Raw genomic sequence first — 23,961 nt, 5'->3', positions numbered from 1 at the left:
GTTGCCTATGACCTACTCTAAGGATGGGTCAGCCTGCTGTGTAGGCAAAGTTCCCCGAAGGCTTAGTGACTAGCAGTGGTGAGATGTTTCAGCGACTGTAGTGGGGGCTGGAGCCTCTGTGAGTGCCTCCAGGCTGCTTTGACCTGGTCTGTCAGGGTACCCTTAGCAGCCCTTTCGTTGTTGTTGTTTAGTAATAAAAGAAAAAGTGAAAATTTAAAAAATAATTTTAAAAATTTGGGGGCGGGAAATAAAAAGAATAGAGAGAAGGAAGGATAAGCTGTAAAAGAGGAGAGAAAAGAAGTGATAACAGTGAAAGTGGGAAATAAAAAAAGAGATAGAAGGAAAACCTATAGAAAAGGGGCCGAAGAGTAGTAATAGCAATAATGGAAAAGGAGCTAAAAATAAGGGAGAGAAGAAAGCACAGAAAGGAAAAGAGCAAAAAGAGGAAACCAGCAAGAGATAAAAGATATATATAGATAGATATTTAGATTTCCACCCCCCACCCCCATTCTTTTCCCTCCAAGTTCTAGTGATGCCTAATAGAAGGCAGAGGTGGGCGAGGCCTCGCTGTCACGGGATGTGGTGCTGATCTGGGCTCCGGAGCACGGCTATGTGAGGGTAAAATGCTCTTCAGATCAGCAAGCCCTCCCAGGTCCCTGCAGGTCTGTAGAGTGGAGCCCGTGGGCAGAGGCTACGCAGGCGGCAGAAGCCTCACAGGGCGATCCTCCTGCAGTCCAGAAAAGACTGGGCCTTCAAGGGCTGCTGAGAGGCACAGGCCACAGCACCTGCCTCCTCTGCTGGCTGGAGAGGGCTGGGGCAGGCTTGGAAGCTGGATCTGGGGATCCTGCGGGGCACCGCAGTGATGAGCCGGCAGAGCACAGACAGCTTCGGTGGGGACTGCAAAGCCGCTTCCCGGTCTCCCTAGCAGGCGGGTTTATCGCTTGAGCTGTCAGCCATGTGAGCGGCGCAGGCTACTTAGTGACGCGGTCTGAGTCGGATCAGAAAGCAGCGGCTCTGGCAGGAAGCAGCTGGCAATGGCAACTGTGTTCCGCCCCGTGGGGAGCGTGCTGCGCGGCAGACCCAGAGCTCGGAGCCGCTGAGGGTGTAAAACCCCTCAGCGCACCTGGGAGGACAAGATCACTTTGGCAAGAGTGCAGAGCCCCGTCGCTCGCGCTCTCAGTGGGCAGGAGTGCCCACTGTTCTGCGGCAGGTGGGTTCAGTGCTCCCAGTTTGGCAACGGCGGGAAGTACGCGGCTCCACTTCCCCGGGCCAGGAATGGAATGGGAGCTAGGCTGACGGGGGCGGGCGGCCGGCAAACGGCGCGCCGGTGGAGAGGTCCCAGGCAGCAGTGGGGGTGGATGGTCCCGCGTGAGGGTCGCCCAGGCAGCTCCTGGTATATTGCAGGTCAGCCACCCAGGGCTTGGAGGGAGGGACACAGGCCCAGGGCAGATCGCTGCCATGCGGGGAGAGGGGACCCACAAGAAGGAGAAGCTACTCTCCTAGTGGGGTCACACGAGTGGGCAGCTGGTGACAGGGGTCCAGCCACCACCTGTCTCGGCAGAGCAGGCAAGCGAAACTGGGCGCGGGGTCCCGGTCTGGGGATGGAGTGGTGCTAGAGCTAGTCTAGGTCACGATGGTGGGGGCTTAATGACCCATGATGTCCCACAAATCGGTGCCTGGATGGATCTCTGAGGCCCTGGCTCAGGACAAATCTGTGGGGTGGGGGTAGGGTGCTAGCCTGGGGGGATATTTCACTCACCAGACTCCTACCACTCGGCTACCTGGACACCAAACCTGCCTTGTTCGAGAGAGTTCTCAAAGGAAACGGGTCCCCTGGTCCACTACCTTCAGCTGCTCTCCATGGTTAGTAATTTTTAATTGTCTTGCCTACCCTTATCCCAACTCACTTTTCCCAGATATAAAAGCTCTCCCTCCGTGTCCACCCTCCTTTTTATTATGGAAATAGGAAGCAAGGGAATGAACAGAACAGTTACACAGGGCATTTGCCCTTCAAGTCACAAAAACTCATTTTCTTATTTTTATTAGACTTCATTGATAAATAAATACAAGAGGATTATTGTGAAACCACCTGCAGGCAATATAGACTTTAAAGAATTTATTTTGACTCCACTCACTTTTTAAATTTCATGGAGTGGAAATATACACATTATCACCAACAAATGTTTAATGCTTTAAATATACAATTACTCTATTTGCAGAAACTTGACGATCATTCTAATTTAAATGGGGGTGGGGGAAGTACAAAAATTATTATTTTGCCCTTATAATTCAAAATATACCCAAGATAACATTTTCACAACAGTCAAATTCATTAACCAAAAAGTGAGAACTTCAGTCACAAAGATTAATAAAATGGCCACATTTTAGGTTTCATTATTTGTTATTGACATAAATGAGAAAAAAAAAGTCAAGCACACCAAAAACTGGTACCTCAGCTTTCCTGTCTGGGCACTAAAAGCTTTGCCCTTGATTACTTTTATTTCATCAGTTCAAACACAGACAACTGTTTCAACTTGGAAAAAAGTTAGAATGGATTCTTGGAACTTAATATGGGTAATGCTACAATTTAAGAGCTCCAACATGAAAATCAGAAAATGATGCCCCCCAAAACCTACACCTTACAGGACTTCCTACACAGTGGACTCTGTATTCAACATCAATAGTGTTTCTGAATTACGTACATGACTCACCCCCACCCCCGCTACCCCTCACACACATAGCACCTCATTCAAACATCTGGTAAACATTTTGCAAACACAGGAAGGTTTTGGGGAGAATGATGTGATTCACTAAGGAATGTGAGGCAGGTCCCAGGCATAATCCAGATTAGGAACCTAGTGCGGTGAGTCCCACCCTCTGGGAGGACGCTCATGGATACCTATGGGCACATCTTGCAATGTGGTACTGTGTTTCTACAACCAACAAACAGCAGCTATAGGTTGAGACTGACTCCTGCTTTACACATGATTCTAAAATGTATGGTAAAACCGAGTAAAATTCCAACAACATGAAGAACTTATTTTAGCTTTCACTCCTGGTAATTCTGTTAAAAAGGTCCTGAAAGACCTTTTAACCTGGCAAATTTGATGTTAACACTGATTTATCTGAAAGCTAGTAAAGTTCAACTTTCTTCTAAGTTTAGCATAACAACTATTCATTTTGGTGAGTTCTCACAAGCTGTACTCTTGACCCAAAGAATCACTTTTTTTCTGCCGAGGAGATGGAGTGGTCTTCGTAGGAGACGGGGATGCAGTACCAGGTGAGTCAGCACCTCCATCAGAAGTACTTGGTGAGGATGCCAGGTAGGGAACTTTCTTTCTTCCCAGGAATCCTCCCCCTTCAAATCCTTTCTTCCGTAAATCTGCCTTATTTTCATTTTCATCTTCTGATGACCTTTTCTTGGATTCTAAAAAACCTTCAGCTATTTTCTGAGCTTCCAAACCACTGTCTGCTTCTCTCAAATGCTTTATTTCTGTTCCAGGAGACTCTCTTTCAGATACACTACATTCCCCTGTTGCCCGCTTCATTTCGGCTTGTACGGGACCCAAGTTACCATTCTCAGGGACAGCTCTTTCTACATTCTTGTTCAAACTAATAGTCTGGAAGTCCCTGTAACTGTGAAAGCTCTCAGTCCTCCGTGCCCTTGCTAGCAAAGGGCTCTCCCGGTAAGGTCTCACAGAACCATACGTAGTTGCTTCATGAATGGTTTCGTGGTGCTGAAGCTGAAGGCTGAAACAGATTTTTTAAAAATTAGAGTTCAGTTTTCTTTCTGGGATCTTACAGGGACATATCTTATCCAGGAGCATTAAAAAACTCCAAACCAAACTCACAGCCACTGAGTCAATTCCAGCTCAAGGTGGCCCTATAGGACGGGCAGAACTGTGCTGGGGGTTTCCAAGACTCTGACTCTTTATGGGAGCGCACAGTCTTGTCCCTCTCCAGAAGAGTGGCTGACCTTGAAGTTAGCAGCCCAGTGCAGAACCACCACCCCACTATGTCTCCCTGAGTATACTGTATACAGTAGAGCGCACTCATTTCTGCATCTAAAACATTTCACATATCAAACTATCAATGCAGAAATCCCACAGACAGCAGCAAAGGCAAGCTGGATTTTTGAATAGAGGAAAAGTTGAGAAGAATCTCTGAAACCAACATGGTACCAGCATGATTCCTATTTGGACGTGTCTGTCAATGTAGTTACTAAAAAAGACATGCTGTGTCATTTTTTAAAAGCAGATAATGCCTGAATATTATGTGCTCCATTAGGTAATATCAGACAAGATAAAACAGTCATTCTGATTAATTGGTCCCTCAAGCAACTGAACAAAGAGCTCCACGTACTACCCAAGGTGACATGTGTTTTCCTAACTCACTGCGTGAACCCTTAGTGGTATAGGAGGAGGCACTCAAGTTGGCAGCAGTTTGCAAGTAAGTTAAAAGATGAAAATGCTTTTCTATAAAAAGAACCGGATATATGCATGTAGATGAGAAATCTAGCAAAATTTTGAAATTGAGTAACAAAATAAAAGTTCAAATTAAAATGATGCCTTCCAGGGAAGCCGTGCATTTACAGTATTTCTGCCCATTTCTCCAGAAGCAGCCAATTATAAAAGTACTCCACCCCTCTTTAACCTACCTGGAATTGGATTCCCGCAGACGGCTATGCTGAACCACGGAAGTTGCTGGGCTGATGTTGGGAGTGGCACAGCGAGAGGTACTCAGATCACACTGATCTAATAATTTGAGTAGTTCTTCCTCTGTGGGACCACCTACATCTTAGGAAAACAAGTCCTCATTAATTCATTCACGTGGAAAGGGAATCTTTATGGCACACATCTGAAAGTGGTGAACTACCTTTATCTTCACTCTTGTTAACCATGTCCATCGCAGTGGTCAGATCCCACATTTGAATGCTGCCGTTTGTATGGCCTGTGAACAGATAGCGCCTGGGCCTGGAGCCCATCCTACTGGACCCCTCACACTCTCTCACGGTGAAAGAGGATATCGTAGTGCAGTCCACAGCCTGGATCTCACATATTCTGAAAAACATACAGTGCAGTGGTCATCCATGGAGAATAAATAAGACTTTGGATTTCAGACAGTTTACTAATGTATCTGCAAATGTATTGCAGTTGAATAGTCTACACATCTTGAGCTGTTATTTAAAGAGATTAAAGCAAGTAAATAGGGAATAACACTTGTTTCTTTGAGTTTAGAAAAGGAGCCTTTACAAAACAATGTTATTACTAAATAACTAAAGTGAGGCCAACTAATTTAAGTCAAACTTGAAAGAAAACCAGAAAGCCCCTTGATGGGAATCAGCAATTCTTTAAAAGGAAATTTGAAAATAAAATGGAAACCAAGCAAGAAGAGATCCTGAGAAATCATTTTAAAACTTACGTGTAGATTCTAAATATGTGAAATTAGGAAAAAATATACCACTGGATGGAGATAGCTTATACAGTATCCTCCACCTATGTCATATAACTTTAATACAAAATCAAAACAAAATAGAACAAAACTAAAAAGGGACAATTACTATCCATATCGGACAAATGAAGAAATCATAGAATAATTAGCAAATCATTTTCCCAAAGTGATATAAGTTGATGTTACTATACTTGATTGAATCTATTTATCACAACCTACTTCACCACCAGGGAGTTGAGGAGGTTACCAAAAACACAATATATTAGAATTAAGAATAATCAATATCAAGCAAATGAATGGTCAAAGAAATAGAGGAAGAGGAGGAAATGCAATTCACAAAAATGTACGAAACAAAGTAGAATATGGCTCAGTACAAAGAAAGGAAGAAGAAAGTAACTACACATCCACTGTTCTATTCTCATCTCTGATCTCGAAGGGAACATTTCAACATTTCACCAATTTTTTTTCATTTGCTACAATTATTTTTGCAGATGATGAAATTCAAACTTTCTCTTAAGTTTTTATGTATTAATATATTAAATATATTAATCTTAAATGTGTGTTACCATATGTCAAATGATTTAACTGAGTTAGTCATATTGATCAAAATATCCTCATTATCATTAATAGTTAATTGCATTGCTTACTGAATAACATCTGCACCTTAAATGTTTAACTAAATCTATAGATGTCTATTTATGGTTAAGCTAACACCAATCAACACATTCAAACATACATTCATAAATAAGCACGTCGCTTAACTCTTTCTCTCCCCCCCTTAAAGGATAGATTCCTTAGAATTATTCCTTTACAAAAATTTTCTTCACAAATTTTTCTCTTGTGCACTTTCAATAAAATTCTTCACGTTTCACTATTAAGAACTGCCCTTTAAATACAAGGTGGTTTTTTTCCCGCACTCGCTTCATCAAAGACAGATATTATATTTAATTTTTTTTCTTTTTTTTGAGAGAGTGAATGAAAGTGAGTGAGTGAATGAGAGTGCAGATATTATATTTAAGTCTATGTAATTTATGCTTGTCATTTTTATAACTATATAGGCTTTTCCTCAGGAATCATAACTTCCTCGGCTGATGACAGCAGAGTGGACAAACTGCCCACGCTCGCTTCTTCCAACCCCAAACATCAGAAACACAGCCAGTGTGACCCTCAAAACAACCACTAAAATATCAGCTCCTCAATAAATAGATGAATGATGAATATTTTTTATTTTACCAGGCAGAAATTACAGTTCATTACAACACATTTTTATTAGCTGAAGTAACAGAAGAGGGGAGAGAAAATTGTAACTGAGAAGGTAATAATTGTTGGCTCTTACACTGTGGCACTAGTTTTAATAAACAATCCTACTGAACATGCATAAAACTCAAAATCAGCGATTTTCAATATTTCTTTTGAGATAATATTTTGGCTTCCAAGTGTACTACGGGTGCTTCACACATTTTCTTTAAAAAAATTTTTTTAATCTGTCAAAAAGATAGTCTAGGTACCTAAAGATAAATTTTTGCTATAAATTCATTGAGACTACATGTATTGAAGTGTCATGAAAAAAAAATTTATCATTGCTCAAAGAGTGCTATCATTAAAAGATTAAGCTGAAACCAAGGCAACTGAGGAATCATATAAAAATCAACATTAACTATTACCATGAATTTTACTCCTATTCATTAAAGAGAAATGTTAAAGCACAACTGGTTTGAGCGATAATAATTTTTTAAAGAGTAAAATTTCAGTCAAAAAAATCGAAAGAGAAAAGAACATCTATCATACTAAGGGACTATGCAAGACATTTATGGTGTTTAAAATTTTTATCCTATGACACTGCTTCAAGGCAGTTAGGCCTCATTTTATGAATGAAGAAACTGTAGAAAAGACATGGTAATCTGCTTCCAGATTACAAAATGAAACAACAAAGCGTGTTGCCATCAAGTTGATTCCAATCCTGGTTTCCAAAGCAAGAATCTCCGTGGTAGCACTGCAGCAGGTCCGCCTCTCGCAGAGCAGCTGAGGTTCAAATCCCTGCTCTTGCAGTTCGCAGGCCAGTGCCCTGTGCGGCCTGCTCCCATGCAGTTGACAGCCGAGGAAACCCTGAACGTTTCCTGGGAGTCCGCGCAACCCCACGGCACACAGCAGCAGTGACATAACAAGAACACACTGAATTTTGTCACATGCAGTTAAATTAATTCTAGCCCTTGCTAGCTATGAAAATTCAACTTGTATTACTTTGTTTCCCTGGGCCCAGTTTCTTCATTCATAAAATGAGGCCTAACAGCCTTGAAGCAGTGTCACAGATAAAAATGTTAAACCCCATAAATGCCTTGCACTGTCCCTTATATGACAGATTAACAGAAGTTAGTGACGTCGAGCATCTGGAAGGTCTGCACCATGATCTTTAGCCAACAGTCAAGTGCTCCCAAACTATACAGAGCAACAGTAAGTCTGAAGTGATCAGCCATCGTGACCACTAAGCCGGTTGTGTCATTTAAAGTTACAAAGAATCCTTTGTTGCTGGTACCACACTTTTAACCTAGACAACGTGGCTTGCTAAACAGTAGCAACTCATAAACATCTAGATCTTTAAAGGTAAAGTGTTACCTTTTCCCTGTAGATGAGAGTCTTACAAACAGTTTGTTAGTGATGGGCACAACTTTCTGGATAAACACCTGTTGATCATCTCGCTCTCCGAAAGGCCCTTGATCAGAATAATAATAAAAAGGCAACAAATTAATTTGTTTCATGTGCACATAGAATCTTGATGTAAAAAATTAATACCTATCAAAATTATTGAAGAATGTTATTAATATGCCACCCAAGCAAAATTTCGCCGAAGCTAACTCAACAATGTTTGCAGCAGTGCATCATCGACAGGGAACTGCCCCAAATTCAAGCTACATTCTGAAGAAGTAGAACAAGGGATATCATTACTGATGTCAGATGCATCTTGGCTGAAAAGTAGAGATAACTATAGGCCTCAGTCTGGATTAGGCTTTAGTGTAAAAGGAAACAATAATCCTCACAGTAGACCAATAATAAGCCACATTGTGAGGGAAATGACTGTAACTTCAACGTCATATTTTAAGCACTAAACATTGTAAACACAGAGGCAATACATTATGTTTAAGGCTATACATTAACAGTACAAATGAGTATATTTAAAACCTAAGTCTGATATTAGTTATCTTTGGGAATACTTTAAGTTCCTTACAACTTCAAAAAGGATTTGTAAAGTAAATTATCTTATAAGTGATTTGCCTTTTTAAAAGGCTCTTTGTAAGAAATATTTTCCCTAAATGAAACTTACTTTTCAGAGGCGGCTATTAATCAAGGTTTTGTATTATGAGGCCAGCCTCTGGAAAACAACATCATCCTTGGTAAAGGTCAGCAAAGCAGAGGCAGCCCCGCAATGAGGCGGACGGACAGCGCTGTAACAATGGGCTCCAGCCCAACAACCAGGAGGACGGATGGGGCAGGACAGACAGGGCCGTGTGCATGAGGATGCTGTGGGCGGAGACAAACTCAATAGCGCCTAACTACTGTTACAACTCATCAGACTTCATCTTTCTTCTTTTAGATGCCAATCAAGAGGAAATAAAAAATAGTAATTGGTACTTGATAAATAGTAATTGCTAAATCAAAATAGAAACATCAACACTATGAAAGGTCAGTGAGGTACACCAGGCAAGGTTTTCTGCCTGAAGAGATTGAATTGTTTTAACTAGCTCATATTTGTTAAAAGAAGCGAGTGGCCTATTAGAGCTCCACAAGATCCCGAGCAATGAAAACAAAGTGTTATTATGCAAAAGTTAAACATCAAAGATGCAAATCTGAATGCCTTTTCTTTTTCCATTAAGTCCCACTTCCTATGTTTCTGTATTTCAGTTAGTGACACTCCTTCCTGGTCCCCTTGCTTCACTGCTCCCGAGTCTTCTCGCATTCCTCATGAAGGAAAGACGGATGTAAAACACAATCCATAGCAGTCTCAACAGCTTCCCCTAAACACTTCAGCTCGATCGACAGAAGCCTTGCACTCCCCGGCCCCTGCCCACCTACCCTGGATCACGCCCTATTAGTCTTCACCGTAACACCCTGTAATTCAGTGAATAGTCTTCTTTTGACATTTTTCAAGTTTGCTGCGTTGTTTTGGGCACTCTCCTTTTGACATGCTGATGTTTTCTTTCAGAAATGTCCCAAATAAACCACACCGCCATCCCAAATTCCTACTCACGGGTCTTGGCTCACTTCAAACACTACCATCTCTATGAATGCCTCTCTGTCTGAATCTGTTTCCTTAGATTGTTTGCACGCACACTTTTCATGGATACAGACTCTTTTTTCCAAGAACTCATCTGAACGAATATATATGTCCAGTTGTGCCTTATTGATCTTATAATGATTCTATAGGACTTATATAGACAAGATCTAATCTTGTCTTGGGGGACAAGATCTAATCTCACAGATGTCAAGGTTAAATGAGAGAGATGTTACCCAGCAGAAAACCTGGCACTATCTCCCTGGGTGCCTTTTGCCCTGCGATACCTATTTGTTGTGTGCAAAATGCAACGCTTGCTTTTCATTCACACTTTTCATTATACTCGAGTTGATGTTAACTGTTTCTTTTTTATATAATTTCTGTCACAAGAGTATTCAATAAACACTTGTTGAATAAATAAAAATACTTCCAGTTCTAAGCATCTGGGATGACATTGAATAGTTCTTCCCAAAAATACTATGACTGGCAGAAAAGTTCTCATTCATAGCTTATATGATCTAAAGATAACTACTTTGAAATATTTAATATTAGAGCCAATTCTGACAGGATATAAATTCAGTAGTTTCATGTAAACCAATTCTGTTTTCTTCCCATTGTCCATCAAGGCTGTAATTTTTGCTTACAAAAAATAATCAGAAATCAGATGGTGTCCTGCTATCAAAGAGAATAGCACCTGTGTCCAAAAAGCTTGTCTTCAAACAAGCCACCATCTGAGTGAGGCATGAACTAAGTTCACATGGAAGAAGCACACTGGCTTGTGTGATCTAAAGATCACATAATGAAATCCCAATCCATAAGAAATGGAATTAAAGCTTAAAGTCTGAACACAAAGTTTCCTGAAGTCTACTGATGACAATGAAAGACCAAAATCCACCTGTAGGGTCCCCACATGGATTAAGACTGGTGAATCCCTTCTTACCATATATAGCCCAGGAATGTGTATAGCCTTGCTATCAGAGAGCAACATAAAGTCAATTAAGGCAGATGTAATATGCAATACTTTATCATTTGATCTTTTGACCCATTTTAAATTTGATGCAGTTTTTAATATTTTCTGCTTTCTTTTGCATTGAGGTTTTACTGTTTGTTTTTCTCATTGTTGTTGGGTTTGGTTTCTGTTTTTGTTTTGCATGATTTTTTGTACATGAAGTCAAGGTTAGGTAGCTCTATACAGACAGTAACTGGATTCAAAATTTCCTAGAGGCATGGTGGGGAGACTGGGGTTAAATGGGAAGCCAACGAGTACAAGGAAGAAGGAAATGCTCTAAACTTGATTGTGGTGATGATGGCACAACAACTCTTACCAATATGAATGAATTGCTGAATTTTATGATATACGAATTAGATGCCAGTAAAACTATTATAGGTAGACCAATTGATAAGTCCTATAGAATCAATAAGGCACAACTGCACATATATATTCTTTCAGATGAGTTCTTGGAAAAAAGAGTCTGTATCCATGAAAAGTGTGCGTGCAAACACAGTGCACGTGTGAAAGCTGGGGAAGGACAAATCTAATTCTTTTTTCCCCTCCCTTTTAAAATCACTTTACTGGGGCTCATACAGCTCTTATCATAATCCATACATACTTCCATTGTGTCAAGCACATTTGTTGCAATCATCATTCTCAAAACATTTTCTTTCTACTTGAGCCCTTGGTATCAGATCCTCAATGAAAGACCAAAATCCACCTGTAGGGTCCCCACATGGATTAAGACTGGTGAATCCTTTCTTACCATATATAGCCCTCCCTCCGCGTCACCCCTCCCTCCCAAACTCTGGATAATTTATAAATTATTATTTGGACAAATCCAATTCTATCTACTAACTTCTGCTGAAATGAAAGGACCTGAGAGACATATTATGGTGTTTCCTGATTAAACATATAGCCAATGCTGTCATAATTAGTCTCTATATGTAAAAGGACCAGTTATTCTCCAGCTTCAACTGTAGCTTTCAGTAGAATAACTATTAGCAATACAGGGAAAATATTCCAGGTCTCAAATGTGCACAATATCATGGCTTTTAATTATAAAAAAATATGGCTAGCATTTAGACATTACTCAAATTAGAATATGTTATGTAATTATTTTTGCTGGTGCCAGCGCGTTGATGCCAACTCCTAGCTAGCCCACATAACAAGTAGACCTGTCTCCTTGATTACTGTTTAGGTGCTAATCTCGGGGTGCAGATCACCAGGTCTTTTTCCTTTGGAGCTGTTCGGGGAATTCAAATTGCCAACACCTTTCTGTTAGCAGCTGAGTACATATCACTGTGGCCAGAGCGCCTCCGAAAATGAAAATTAAAGCAAATCTTTTTTTCCCCTCATTGCTTGTGAAACAATAAATAACAATGATATAATCACAAATCCGGAGAACTTCATCTGAAGTTCTTAAATTTGTTTTAAATGAGTTTCAGAATTAAAATTAAAAATGTCCCCAAGCAATCTAACCTACCTATGTCATTTCCAGACGAATAGCTACCATGACTTTCTGTCTCCTCCAGAGAGAGTATCTTGAAGGATGCTAGCGGAGTGGAACCCGGCTGAGTAGAGATCATCCCTCTGAAGCGTGTTACTGTCCAAGTACGAACATGATTATTATCTGCACAAACTGGGAAGGAAAACACATGCAAAAAGTAGTTACCTATAGATGGCAAGAGCATCACCAAATTCACTTTTGTAAACAAATTTTAACTTCGTTTTTTTTTTTTTACCAAATTATGCATTAAATAGATCAAACGATACACGTAGTGAATGGTAAATGTTATACTTACCTTACATTTCTAGTTAGCATGATACTTAGGCAGTGGAAGTGAGGACGGAATATGGTTATTTTGCTGGAAATTTAAGGTATGCATACATCTATAGTTCCTTAAAAATCTGGAGTATCTACATATAGGAAAGGGGGTCCGTGGGTGGGTGGGTGGGTGTGTATATGAGAGAAGATGCTGAGCAGTAGTATCCTGTTATGCAGTTAAACTTCTGTGGAATAAACAAGTTGCTTGGGTTATCTTTTCCTATTACAGAACGTTTCTGTTTATGTTATGCAAAAAATGCAAATCACCTAAGTAAATCACCTAGCACAAATGACATTTGTCAAAAACACTCATAGAAACCAGCTAGCACCCATCTTCAGTTACATTAGGATAATTAAGGTCATGTACTAAAGATAATTATTTTTATATCACACAAGACTTTGTATTTAATGAATAAGTTTCCAATAACATTATTTTTAATGAAAATATTAAATGAATATATATGAGATGTCCCCTAATAAGCTAACTTGCATTTTTGGTCTGAATTCTATTCTAGAAAATATTGGCATCTCTAATAAAAGAATCACATTTTTTAACTAGCCTCATTTAAAACATGTACAAGTTTGCCACTTATCGTGAGTTCAATCCATTTCTTTTTTCACTAATATGCTATGTGTTCAATAAAAATTAGATAATTAACAAAAAATTCTTACATACACACAGAGTTCTTTTTGGTAAAAGTCACAGCTGGATGTTTTAAACAGGCTTTGTTTAGAAGGAACAAGATATACTTTGTGCAAACAGCAATAAATAACACTTTCAGTTTTTATTTTTATACATTAAAATTCTCTGTTTCTCAGACTGCCAGTGTGCTGGTGAAAAGATATTTAGTTCAAGGTTGTTTAATCAACTTCAAGGGTAATAATTTCCTACTAGGTATTCAGAAAAAAGTATTTAAATATTTTTGGCTGATTCCACTGGGATATCATGGCAATTTTGTGAATACTATCAATTAAAGTTTATATTTATGGCATCAAGAACAGTATATGAAAAAGAAGACCATTAAATAAATGCTAATATCCACCAGGTGGCAGAATAACATAGAGTACACAATGACTTCAGAATTAATTCTTGACAAAGTCACTTAAATTTCAAACTGATATATGAAAAAAATCTAACATTAAGATGCAAATTTTAATAAACAGTTCTTTGGTATTACATCCTTTGACAACTCTACCACCATGAAAATAACAGCAATGATTACTGAGTGTCTCTGAGCATGGTCATGTAAACATCACATCAACTGCAATCTAGTCTGTCTGCTCGGAGGGACAGATTACTTCTATGCACACAACAAATATGTATTCAGCATCTCCGGTGCGCCAGAACTCCGGGGGCTAAGTGCTGAGAATAGGGTCATGGCCAAACATATTCTGCAGGAGGGACGCAGGTGAGAAGAGAGCGAACACGTGATCAAGTGATATGTTGATAAAGAAAACAGATCAAGACATTGTTAAGAGAAAGTGACCACTGGGCCAAGGAAGTCTCACTTGAAGAGGTAATGTGAAATGAAGCCAAAATCACTAGAAATCTGTCAAACAATGATCTAGGGGAGCAATATTCAAACAGTGCGAGGAAAACAAGGGTAAAGGTCCGAAGGAAGGCATGAAGAAAGAATTCCAAAGCACGACAGGGCATCGGCATGAGCCAGAAGAAACGTGGGACAAAGAGGGAGGCTCTGCAAAGCAGAGTCCAGAACAGGAAGGGAGCAGTGCAGGCCATGGTACGGTGTTTCCCTTTATGCGTAATATTTGGGGCTGCTGTTTGGAGCATGGACTCTGGAGACGCAGGACAGAATGAGGAAGGGTTGAGAAGCTCCTGAAGTAATCTGGCAGAGAAATGCTATTTGTGTGCTACTAGCGGGCAGCAATGGTGACATGATCAGATTTGTAATATATGTTAAGAGTACAGCCGGGAATGTGTCAATCTATATATACAACATAAAGTTTTCCCCTTTGATCATTTTTACGTGCACAATTTAATCGTGCTGAGAGGTATCACAATGCTGTGAAGCCATGACCTTGCCCACTGTCGAAACCACAAGCAAGCCCTGCGCACACTCAGTAAGCAGTACCTCCTCATTTTCCTTCTGCCCCAGCCAGAAGAGAAAAATGAAGCCCCACTGGAGGGTGTAACTGGGCAAAACTGCCCTGAAGCCCTTATTCGTCTCCATTCCACCCAGCAGCAGTATGACATATTTTCACATTGAATAGCCCATATGTGTAACACGCAAAGTACCTATAGAAACCTGACATTTATAGGGGTTGTGCGGTTTGCAAAAGAAAGTATAATGCCCATAGTATTTGCATAAAAATCATTGTAGCTCCATTTTAATCTGATTAAATAGAAAGTTTAGTGAGTCACTGACCCTGATGCATTAAGTTACTATAAACAAGAACCCTTAAGCACTTTAATACTTTTATGTCACATATAAAGCGCTAAAACAATTATACCTGAGGATAGTGTTATAATACACAATTTCATTTTAATGACATCCAAAACAATCACTCGATATAAGCGTATTCATTCATTCATTCAACGTATTTTTGCTGCAGCTAGAAGAACAAGAAGCACCAGGTTTTCACACAGGTCATCTTCATATAAGCAAAACAACAAAGGAAAACTTACGAGTTTGCCAAGAACTGCTCACAGAAGAATGACCATTCAGGCCCCTCTAAGCACCCGGCTAGACTGGCGTACCCGAGACCCAATTCATTTTCACAAAGCTTTTCAGAAGTCATCTATCATTCAATGAATGGAATGATAAGATGCATCAATGGAAATCTACTTTGTGACCAGTAGTGCTCGCTTTGTTTGAGAATTTATTCCTACATCTTTAAAAACTTTGTATGAGGATGAGCCTTGGTAACAGAGTGACTTAACCATTCAGCTCCCAGCTGAAAAGGCAGTGGATCCAAATCACCAGCCACTCTTGGGGAGGAAAATGGAGCTGTCTATTGTCCTCAAATTACCGTGTTAGGAAACCCCGTGGGGACTGGGCCGATTTGTTCTGCCTACAGATCAACTTGACAGCAAGAGGTTGGTTTGTTTGGGGTGTGGCTGTAGTAAAGGAACTACAAACATAAGCACACACAAAATAAACTTATCTTCTGCAAATACTCTTTATATTTAAAATGATGAAACGCCAAAAAGCACATTTAAAGTTGTCATTGTAATCTTAAGGCGTACATCATAATAACCCAACTTACGCATATTAAATTTATGCTTGGAAATTTTCTGCAGTAAAAATCCTTCTCAACAGCATTTTAAAATAAAATATGCATTTAGGAGAAAAAACAGCAACCAAAAAAAAGGCACTTCCCACACTTAAAGAAGGAAGACCAAAGGAAAACGGATGCATTTGAATGAAGGCGTTGGCAAAGAACACTGAAAGTACTGTGGACGTGCAAAAGAAGAAACACATCTACTGGGAAGAAAGACAGCCGGAATGCCCTCAGAGGCAAGGGCGGCAAGACTTCATCGCGGCTACTTTGGACGTGTTTTCGGCGAGACCAGACCCTGGCAAACACACCACGCTTGGTCAAACAGAAGGGAAGTGGAAGAGAGGAAAACATTCCCCAAGACAGCCTGACAGGGGCTGCCACAAAGGACTCCAACGTAAGCATAATTGGGAGGATGGGGCTGGACCGGGTCCTATGTTTCCTTCTGTTGTAAACAGGGTTGCTATGGGCTGGAACCAACGCGACAGCACACACCACCACCACCACCCAAACCAGAACAAAGCCAAAGCCGTCGCTGACATACAATGCCAATATTTATCTAGTTAAACTTTCATACCACTCTTCTGGTATGTTTTCCTCACATAAACCATGCTTTGACGGCCTCTGAATTTGTAGGGAGCAAGCCCGGTAGGATTTGACAGGAGGTGGAAACTCGCACCAGTACCGAGAGCCGTGTTACCTGACACGAGATGCTTCTCTGACAACATGATTTTTGTAACGGGACTTCGGTGAACGGTGAAAGTCTGGAAAAGCTGGGGGCCTGACCCAACGGTCTCAGGGTGCTGGACGATCACTCGCACTGCGCCCGAGCTCGTGCCGTAGGCAATCTCGATCCAGTTTCCGCTGACGCCTACACCAGGCAAGAGTTGAAAATCAGTCCATTAGACGAGACAAGCAGTGCTTGTCTAAGTGCTGTCCTTGTAAAGTCTGCCACCTCCGCCCAGACCCCAGCTCAGCACAGCAATCTTAAAGCTTCTATGTTGCCATCATTTTCAAAACATTTTCTTCTGCTTGAGCCCTTTGTATTAGCTCCTCTTCACCCACCCACCACCTACCCTACTACCCTCTTGGATCCATGATAATTATGAAGTATTTTTATTTTCATATCTTACACTGCCCACTGTCCCCCGTCTCCCACATTTCTGTTGTTCATCCCCCTTGGGGGAGGGGGGTGTTATACCTCGACCACTGTAGTTGGTGCCCCATTTCTCCCCTTTCTCCCTCAACCTTCCCCCTACCCTCATGGTATCACTACTCCCATTACTGTTCCTGAGGGGTTATCTGTCCTGGATTCCATGTGTGAAGAGCTCTTATCTGTACCTGTGTACATGCTCTGGTCTAGCCAGATTTGTAAGGTGGAACTGGGGTCATATGACAGTGGGGGCAGGTGGGGGGGAGCATTATTAAAGAACTAGAGGAATGTTGGGTGTTCCATCAGTGCTATGTTGCACCCTGTCTCACTACTTTCTTGTGACCCTTCTGTGAGAGAATGTCCAATTGTCTACAGATGAGCTTTGGGTCTCCACTGCGACTCCCATTATTTACATCGCCATAGTTGTTTGTTTGGGGTCTGAGATAGTTTATTGTACCAGATATTGTACCAATGAATCTAGACTCTGACACATCCTCCTTAGTGGGTCCAATCAGCATAATGTCATCAATATAATGGAGGTAAAGAAGAATATGTCTGGAATCCAGGAGATCCCATAGGCTGACTCTTAGTGCTACCATGCCCTGTGATTAAAGTAAATGGTAAATTACAGCAACCCAACCCTGACAGGACTTATAATGACCCAGACCCACAGCCAGCTGAGGTGCTTGCTGAGGGCAAAGGTAATACAGAATGGGTAGTAGCAGATAGAAGGTAGTTCTACCTATCAATTACAACCACATGATCAATTGCTAAAGCGAGGTTTGCAATTGTCAATGTATTTTCTTTTTATGTGCTTATTGCATATCTTTCCTTTGTTCAGGTATGATATATCAGATACAATTGAACTGTGTTTTCACTTATATGTATGATAGATGATTGATGATAAGTATAAGTGTGATTTCATCAATGTCTGTAAATTATATAAGTATATATGGCTAAAGAATTGTGTACAGGTGCCAGGTTGGCAAGGGGTGGATTGAGATAGTTTATTGTGCCAGCCTGGCCGATAAACACAAGTGGGATTAACTGAAGGGCAGAGAGATAAATGGCTCGGTGAGCCTCGCCTTTCTTGTGTCTCGCTCTTTGATCATTGGACCAGTGTGCGGCTGCCTTGCTTGTTCTGTGCCTCAATTTACAGGCTACACTACCTGTGGGCACCTAGTCTGTGAACTGTGACACTGTAAATCAAGGTCCCTTTAAGGCATCTCTGGAGCTGGGGACTGGTGGTTGGTGACCTGGCTGAAAGTTGGTGACCTGCCTTGTGATTTGCTGCTGTGCTGAGATAGCCTAGCTCTCTCTATATAGAGAGAAAAACCTGGCAGCAGACGAATCTGAAAGGACTGCTAGTGTCTCACAACTCTCTCTCACGGGAGTGAGTTGCACTCACCATTTGTACTGCTTTATAATCTAACTGTTCATTTCTTGTATTATATTTCTATCTGTATATAATTTAACAGTTCATTTCTTGTGTTATATATCTAATTATCTTTATAAATAAATATATTAAATTATCAGCAATTTGGTTTTATCTCTCTAGAGAACCCTAACACAGGGTCTTCTGATGTCTGATACCTGATCCCGTTCACACCTCATAATCACACAGGCTGGTGTGCTTCTTCAATGTGGGCTTGTTGCTTCTCTGCTAAATGGCCGCTTGTTTAACTTCAAGCCTTTAAACCGCAGATGCTATATCTTTTAATAGCCAGGAGCCATCAGCTTTCTTCACATTTGATTATGCATCCATTTTGACTTCAGTAATTGTGTTGGGAAGGTGAGCATCACAGAATGCCAGGTTATTAGAACAAAGTGTTCTTGTGTTGAGGGAGGACTTGAGTAGAGACCCAATGCCCATCTGCTACCTTAATACTTAACATTTAAATATATGTACACAGACCTATATCCCTATTAATATATTTGTATATTTACATAGGTGCATGCTTATATTTGTACCTCTATAAATGTCTTTTGCCACCTAGTTCTTTCCTTTATTTTGTACTATAAAGCTATTATCCTTACTCCAAGACAGAAATATTGTGCATTTAATTCTTCATAACAACTGTTAGCATGTTAAAACTAAATTTCCATATTTTTCTATACCTATTCTTTATTGAGAGAGAATGCACTGTAATCTTTGTCAGTATATACAATACTTGCGACATAGTTAATACTCTACATATGTTAAAAACAACAAACAAACAAAACAGTTGTTAATTTCAAAAAGAAATCAACTATGTAATAAGAAGCTAAGTATACAGAATATTTTTATTTGTTAATAAGGGTAGGAAACTACTTGACAAATATAATTCAGAAGGAGTAATTTTAATTTCCACCATAAATTTAGTTTTGTTCATTGCTCATGTTTGGGTTCATTATTAAACCCAAAATAAATTTTAGATTCATATAACTAAAGTCTGTAGCTTTCTATATCTCAGAGAGGTCCTACTAATTCTAATCACAAAATAAACCAATAAATACAAGTATGTTCTTTTAAAAAAAGTCTCAAGAGTTTAAAATAATTTTGTCATGTACTAACTTGTTTTTGGCGTGAGGTAAACACTCAGAGCAGTAATAGCATCATTTGAGGGATCATGATAAAGTTCAGTTACAAGAAGATCATTATCCTTCATTCGTAAAGGGAACTTCTGCATATCTAAAAAAAAAAGGTGCCAATTAAATAAACACCTATTTATTTAAAACTAGAAGGGTGATGGCTTCTTACTCTTATGTCGTTTGAAATGAAAGCATCTCAAGCCTCAGTGCACTCACCTATGTAATAGATGGACCCGTTGTTACAGCCCAGGAGGAGGAAAGACCCGGCGGTGTCGTAACTAGTTATGGGAACAACGTCTTGAACCTGAAGTGGGGAGATTAGTACACGTGAGATAATAATTGTCATTGGCACATTCTACTCAGTTTCCTCAAATTTTCTTTTAAATATGAATGTTCCCATCCCATTTCAGTAGAGTTGAGAAAAACTTTCCTTATACACACAAGCATGCACAAGCACACGTGGAACTCCGCAGAATCCTCAGTACAATGGTTTTGAGGAAAAGATGGTTTTAATCTATTTCCTAAAGTCGTTTTGCCTTTTGGAATGCAGATGACCCGCTTTGTTCTGCTGCACTTCATTTCTAGATCATAGCATGCTAGAACTGGAAAGTCTCGTCCTAGAGGGTCCCTGCCCCCCTTCTCTCTCTCATACAAGAGGTTAATTTTTTTTAAGGTTTTTTTTAAGATTCACTTAGTAAACTAAGGGCAGAACCAATCAACCTTCCAGGAACCAATACTTCTCAGGACAGTACTTGCTCTCTTGTTAATTTATTACAATTTTTTGCAAAAATCGTATTTTCCATTTTGAGCTTCCCTGTTGAGCATTTTGCTTTGTTTCCTAAGAAATGACAAGGGAAACCAAAGCATTCTCATGTGCTATTTTCCTTCCTCCTAACACTGAGGTGAACAGTTTCCAAGTAGCTCAATCTGGTCTGCAAATTAGAAAGTGCATGCATTTGGCTTAAAGTAAAAGGATAAGCTGTTTTGCTACATTTTTTTTAAATCAAGGAACTTTGATTTATATTATTTGGTTTGCATTTGAAAGGCTATGCCCTAAATGCTATCCACTTTAACACATAAGTATTTACTCTGTGTCAGCCACTGTCCATGAGAACAATTCTTGGGCTGAAGGTGAAGGACATGAGAGATCTTGTACAGGCTCACGGGGGAGGAAGAAGGACGACTGCAACGGAAAGGCTCTGGAGGCCAGCCTGCTCCACAAAGGCAAAGGGAAGAGGGATGCTCATCTCGGTCGAGGTGGGCTGTGAAGGGGAAAGGTCAAGCAAAAGCCACCAAACTCACTGCCACAGAGTCCACTCTGCTCTGTACAGGACATGGCAGAACTGCCCAGACGGTAACAAGTCCTCATGCAGAGCAGCTGGGGGCTTCGACCTGCTCGCCTGTCACAGCCCAGTGCGTAACCACTCTGCCACCTCGAAGCATTTAACTATGTCAGGTGGGGGAAGGGGGGAAGGGGAAGGGCATGTCCAACAGAACAGCAAGTATACTTACTCGTATTCTAGGTCCATTCTAAGTTTACATGTCCATTCTACATCTTAGGAAATGAACTAAAACTTGGAAAGAATGATCACTCAGGTATTCGGGACCTGTGTGCACCTTGCAGGTATCACACACAGTCAAGCAGACTAGGCATAACTCTGCACAGAGCCGGGTCGGGCTTCTGCCCCATCAGAACCACCATGTTTTACAGCAGGTGAATGAGGGCAACTTGTCACTGGCATTAACAAAGATGTCCAAAGAATGGAGCCAGGAGAAGACAGGTTTACATTCCCACTGACCAATTTCCTCTCCTCAAATGGTGGTGGTGGCTGTCACACTGATTCTGACTCAAGCTGACCACATCTGTGTAGAGCAAAGCCTCCACAGGGCTTTCAAGGTCATGGCCTTTCTCAGAAGCAGGTCTCCAGGTAGGTCCAAAGTGCCAAAAAGCAAGCAAAACATACAAACTCCCCGACAAAATTTAAAAAGCACAAAACCTTGCTTCTTACACCAAGAAAGAGGAGGAGTTACATATGCTTTCCCAATCCGTCCAGCCGAGCCTATCAGCCCCGACAAATTCACTCTGACTCCCTGGTTCCTCAGCCACTATTTCCTCCCCAGCGTCAGCTTCCACTGCTCATGTCAGTGGTTCACAGGTTGGGGTGTAAGACCAATGAGAACTCTGGGTAAAGGCCGCCAATCTTCCAAAGCGAACATGGGGGGAGGCCTCGGATCCCTAGTCATCAGAATACATCATGCGTTTCTAGCACTAAGTTCCAAAACTGTCTTTCTGTTTGGACACAGGAATAAAAGATCTTGTTTCCAGATGCAAGTTCCGAGCACGAGTAGAGTTCCCAATGTGTGTGGAACCATTTGGGAAGTGATGCCTAACAGCTGCTATTCTCCCACGGAACGTCACGTGGCTACCACCTGACCGCACGAACGCTTTCTTAGTGGTCTTCTGCTTTGGCATCACTCCGTGACGAGCTGAGCGATGACAGGGGACACCAAACTGGAGGATTACGTTAGAAAGAGATCTTTCATTTTCCCTTATTCAAATCGTATATAACGTCTTTAATGAGGGCAAACTACTAAGAAATAAACTGGTTTTCGGCTTACATACAAACACGCACTACTTTGTGAATTATCAATTTTGATTATTAAACACTATAAGGGTTGTCTTTTGTACTTTCTGTGTTATTCCTGGGTTGAACTGCTGCTCCAGGCCAAATCAGGATCTACTCGACTAGTGTCCCAGCAGTCACAGGAGTCTGTGGAGATTTACACACCAGACACTGCGATATTGTTGCACTGATTGCTGCACTGAACTACAGAGAAATCCATCTAGCTAGTCGAAGACTTGCTTTGCTGCATGGCAGTTCAACTTTCTCAAGGTCTTCCTGAAACGCAGCTAATGGATCTCCTTAGTCAGAAATACTTTTCCATCCTTGCCTGTATCAAACAAGAAGCACCAGGTTTTCATATGAAAATGAAAGCTTAAGACTAATTACCCACTGGGAGGAGGCTAGTCCAGTTTTCAGGATTTCAGGTAATCCAAATATATATAGTTTTTAAATTTTTAGTAAAAATCAAAAATAGTAATAAGGAAACCATGTTCCTTTAGAAACAAAACAGACCTTTTAGCAGTTTTGTCACACAAACAGGACAACGTCCTTCCAGACACAAGATGACCAAGCTTAGCACGACTGGCCAAAGAAGCCTCGTGAGAGCAGGGCCTCCAGGACTCGTTCAGTGCATCCCTCTTCAAAGAACCTCTACCAGTTACAGAATGCTGCTGATGCAACGCCCCCTCCCTAAACTTTAGATCATCTAAATCAATCCTTCGCAAGCTTCCTTGGCTGATCTTTTTTACAGTGACCATCTAGTGTCAGTTTCTAACGCATGGATCTGATTGTGTCACTCCGTTGCTTAACGTCTAGCCATTTTCCTCTTTCCTTCAGAACCAGGTATCAATGTCTTTTTAACAGTCCTTATCTCCTTCCTCTCAAGCACGCGTGAGATCATTTAGCTTGCTATCGACTCTGAACAGGCTATCTATTTTCTGTGCTTCCACTCAAAATAGATGTATGTCTGGGCTAGTTTTTCTTTCAAGTAGCACAGAACTTGAGAAATACCAAACAAGGGTTCAGAAATGCACTTATTTTTTTTTAAATCCTTACATTTCTTAAAAACATCGTAAAACCCATACCAAGAAAAGCATTACTATCAAGTATGTTCAGTAGGACATAAAATTGAAAGTGCCATGAATTCCACATGACGGGTGGGGCAGTAAGAAGCCCTGGTGGTGCAGCAGGCTGCATGTTGGACTGCGACCCAAAAGGAGCACAGGTGAACTCACCAGCTGCTCCTCCGGAGGAAGATGAGGCTTTTTGTGCCCATAAAGACACACAGCTTCAGAAACCCTCTATGGGTCACTGTGAGTTGGAATTGAATTCAGTGATTAAGTACTTGTCTGCTAACTAAAAGGTCCTTAAAATGCAGGGTGGCTCCATCAGAGATAGAAGTGGCAGTCTGCTTTCATAAGGATTTACAGCCTTGGAAACCCCATGGGGCTGTTCAACTCCGTCCTACAGGGTGCCTATGACTAGGAGTCAACTCAACCACTGTGGTTTCCTGAGCACTGACCTGCCAGTGCTGAGTGACAGCATTCCACACTCCGACTTTCCCGGTGTGACTCGTGGCCACCAACTGGTTCCCAATAAAGAAGAGAGCATCCACAGGGACACCAAGGCTGAACACCCCTAAAATCAAAAGGAAAAAATAAGGTTAACTGGTCACCATTTGAGAACTAATCGAAACCCAGACTGAAAACATGGTACAAGTAAAGAGTTTTTTTTGTTGTTGTTGTTGTTGTTTTTTTCTTCCTCTTCTGACCCGCCCTTCCACCCACTCAGAAGAGGGCAGTGAGGTGGGGGAGAGGGTTGGGGCAGTAGGGGGCT

The 23,961-nt window shown here is 41.0% G+C and overlaps 1 protein-coding gene across 1 annotated transcript in view; it reads right to left on the bottom strand.

The window, feature by feature from the left end:
* Positions 1-2,025: 2,025 nt before the first annotated feature.
* KCTD3 (potassium channel tetramerization domain containing 3) overlaps positions 2,026-23,961 on the bottom strand; it is a 46,798-nt gene continuing 24,862 nt past the window's right edge. Inside the window, exons 9-17 of the mRNA XM_013003953.2 lie at positions 23,648-23,763; positions 19,718-19,805; positions 19,485-19,601; positions 16,478-16,648; positions 12,196-12,351; positions 8,065-8,161; positions 4,876-5,060; positions 4,658-4,796; positions 2,026-3,750 (exon numbers count right to left, since the gene is read on the bottom strand). Coding sequence (XP_012859407.1) covers positions 3,192-3,750; positions 4,658-4,796; positions 4,876-5,060; positions 8,065-8,161; positions 12,196-12,351; positions 16,478-16,648; positions 19,485-19,601; positions 19,718-19,805; positions 23,648-23,763 — 1,628 coding nt within the window. The 3' untranslated portion in view covers positions 2,026-3,191. The remainder of the gene's footprint in view (positions 3,751-4,657; positions 4,797-4,875; positions 5,061-8,064; positions 8,162-12,195; positions 12,352-16,477; positions 16,649-19,484; positions 19,602-19,717; positions 19,806-23,647; positions 23,764-23,961) is intronic.

Source organism: Echinops telfairi, unplaced genomic scaffold (genome assembly GCF_000313985.2).
Source record: "Echinops telfairi isolate 266 unplaced genomic scaffold, ASM31398v2 ScPeMD7_7424;HRSCAF=8462, whole genome shotgun sequence".
Lineage (NCBI taxonomy): Eukaryota > Metazoa > Chordata > Mammalia > Afrosoricida > Tenrecidae > Echinops > Echinops telfairi.
This window is presented reverse-complemented; position numbering and strand designations above follow the sequence as displayed.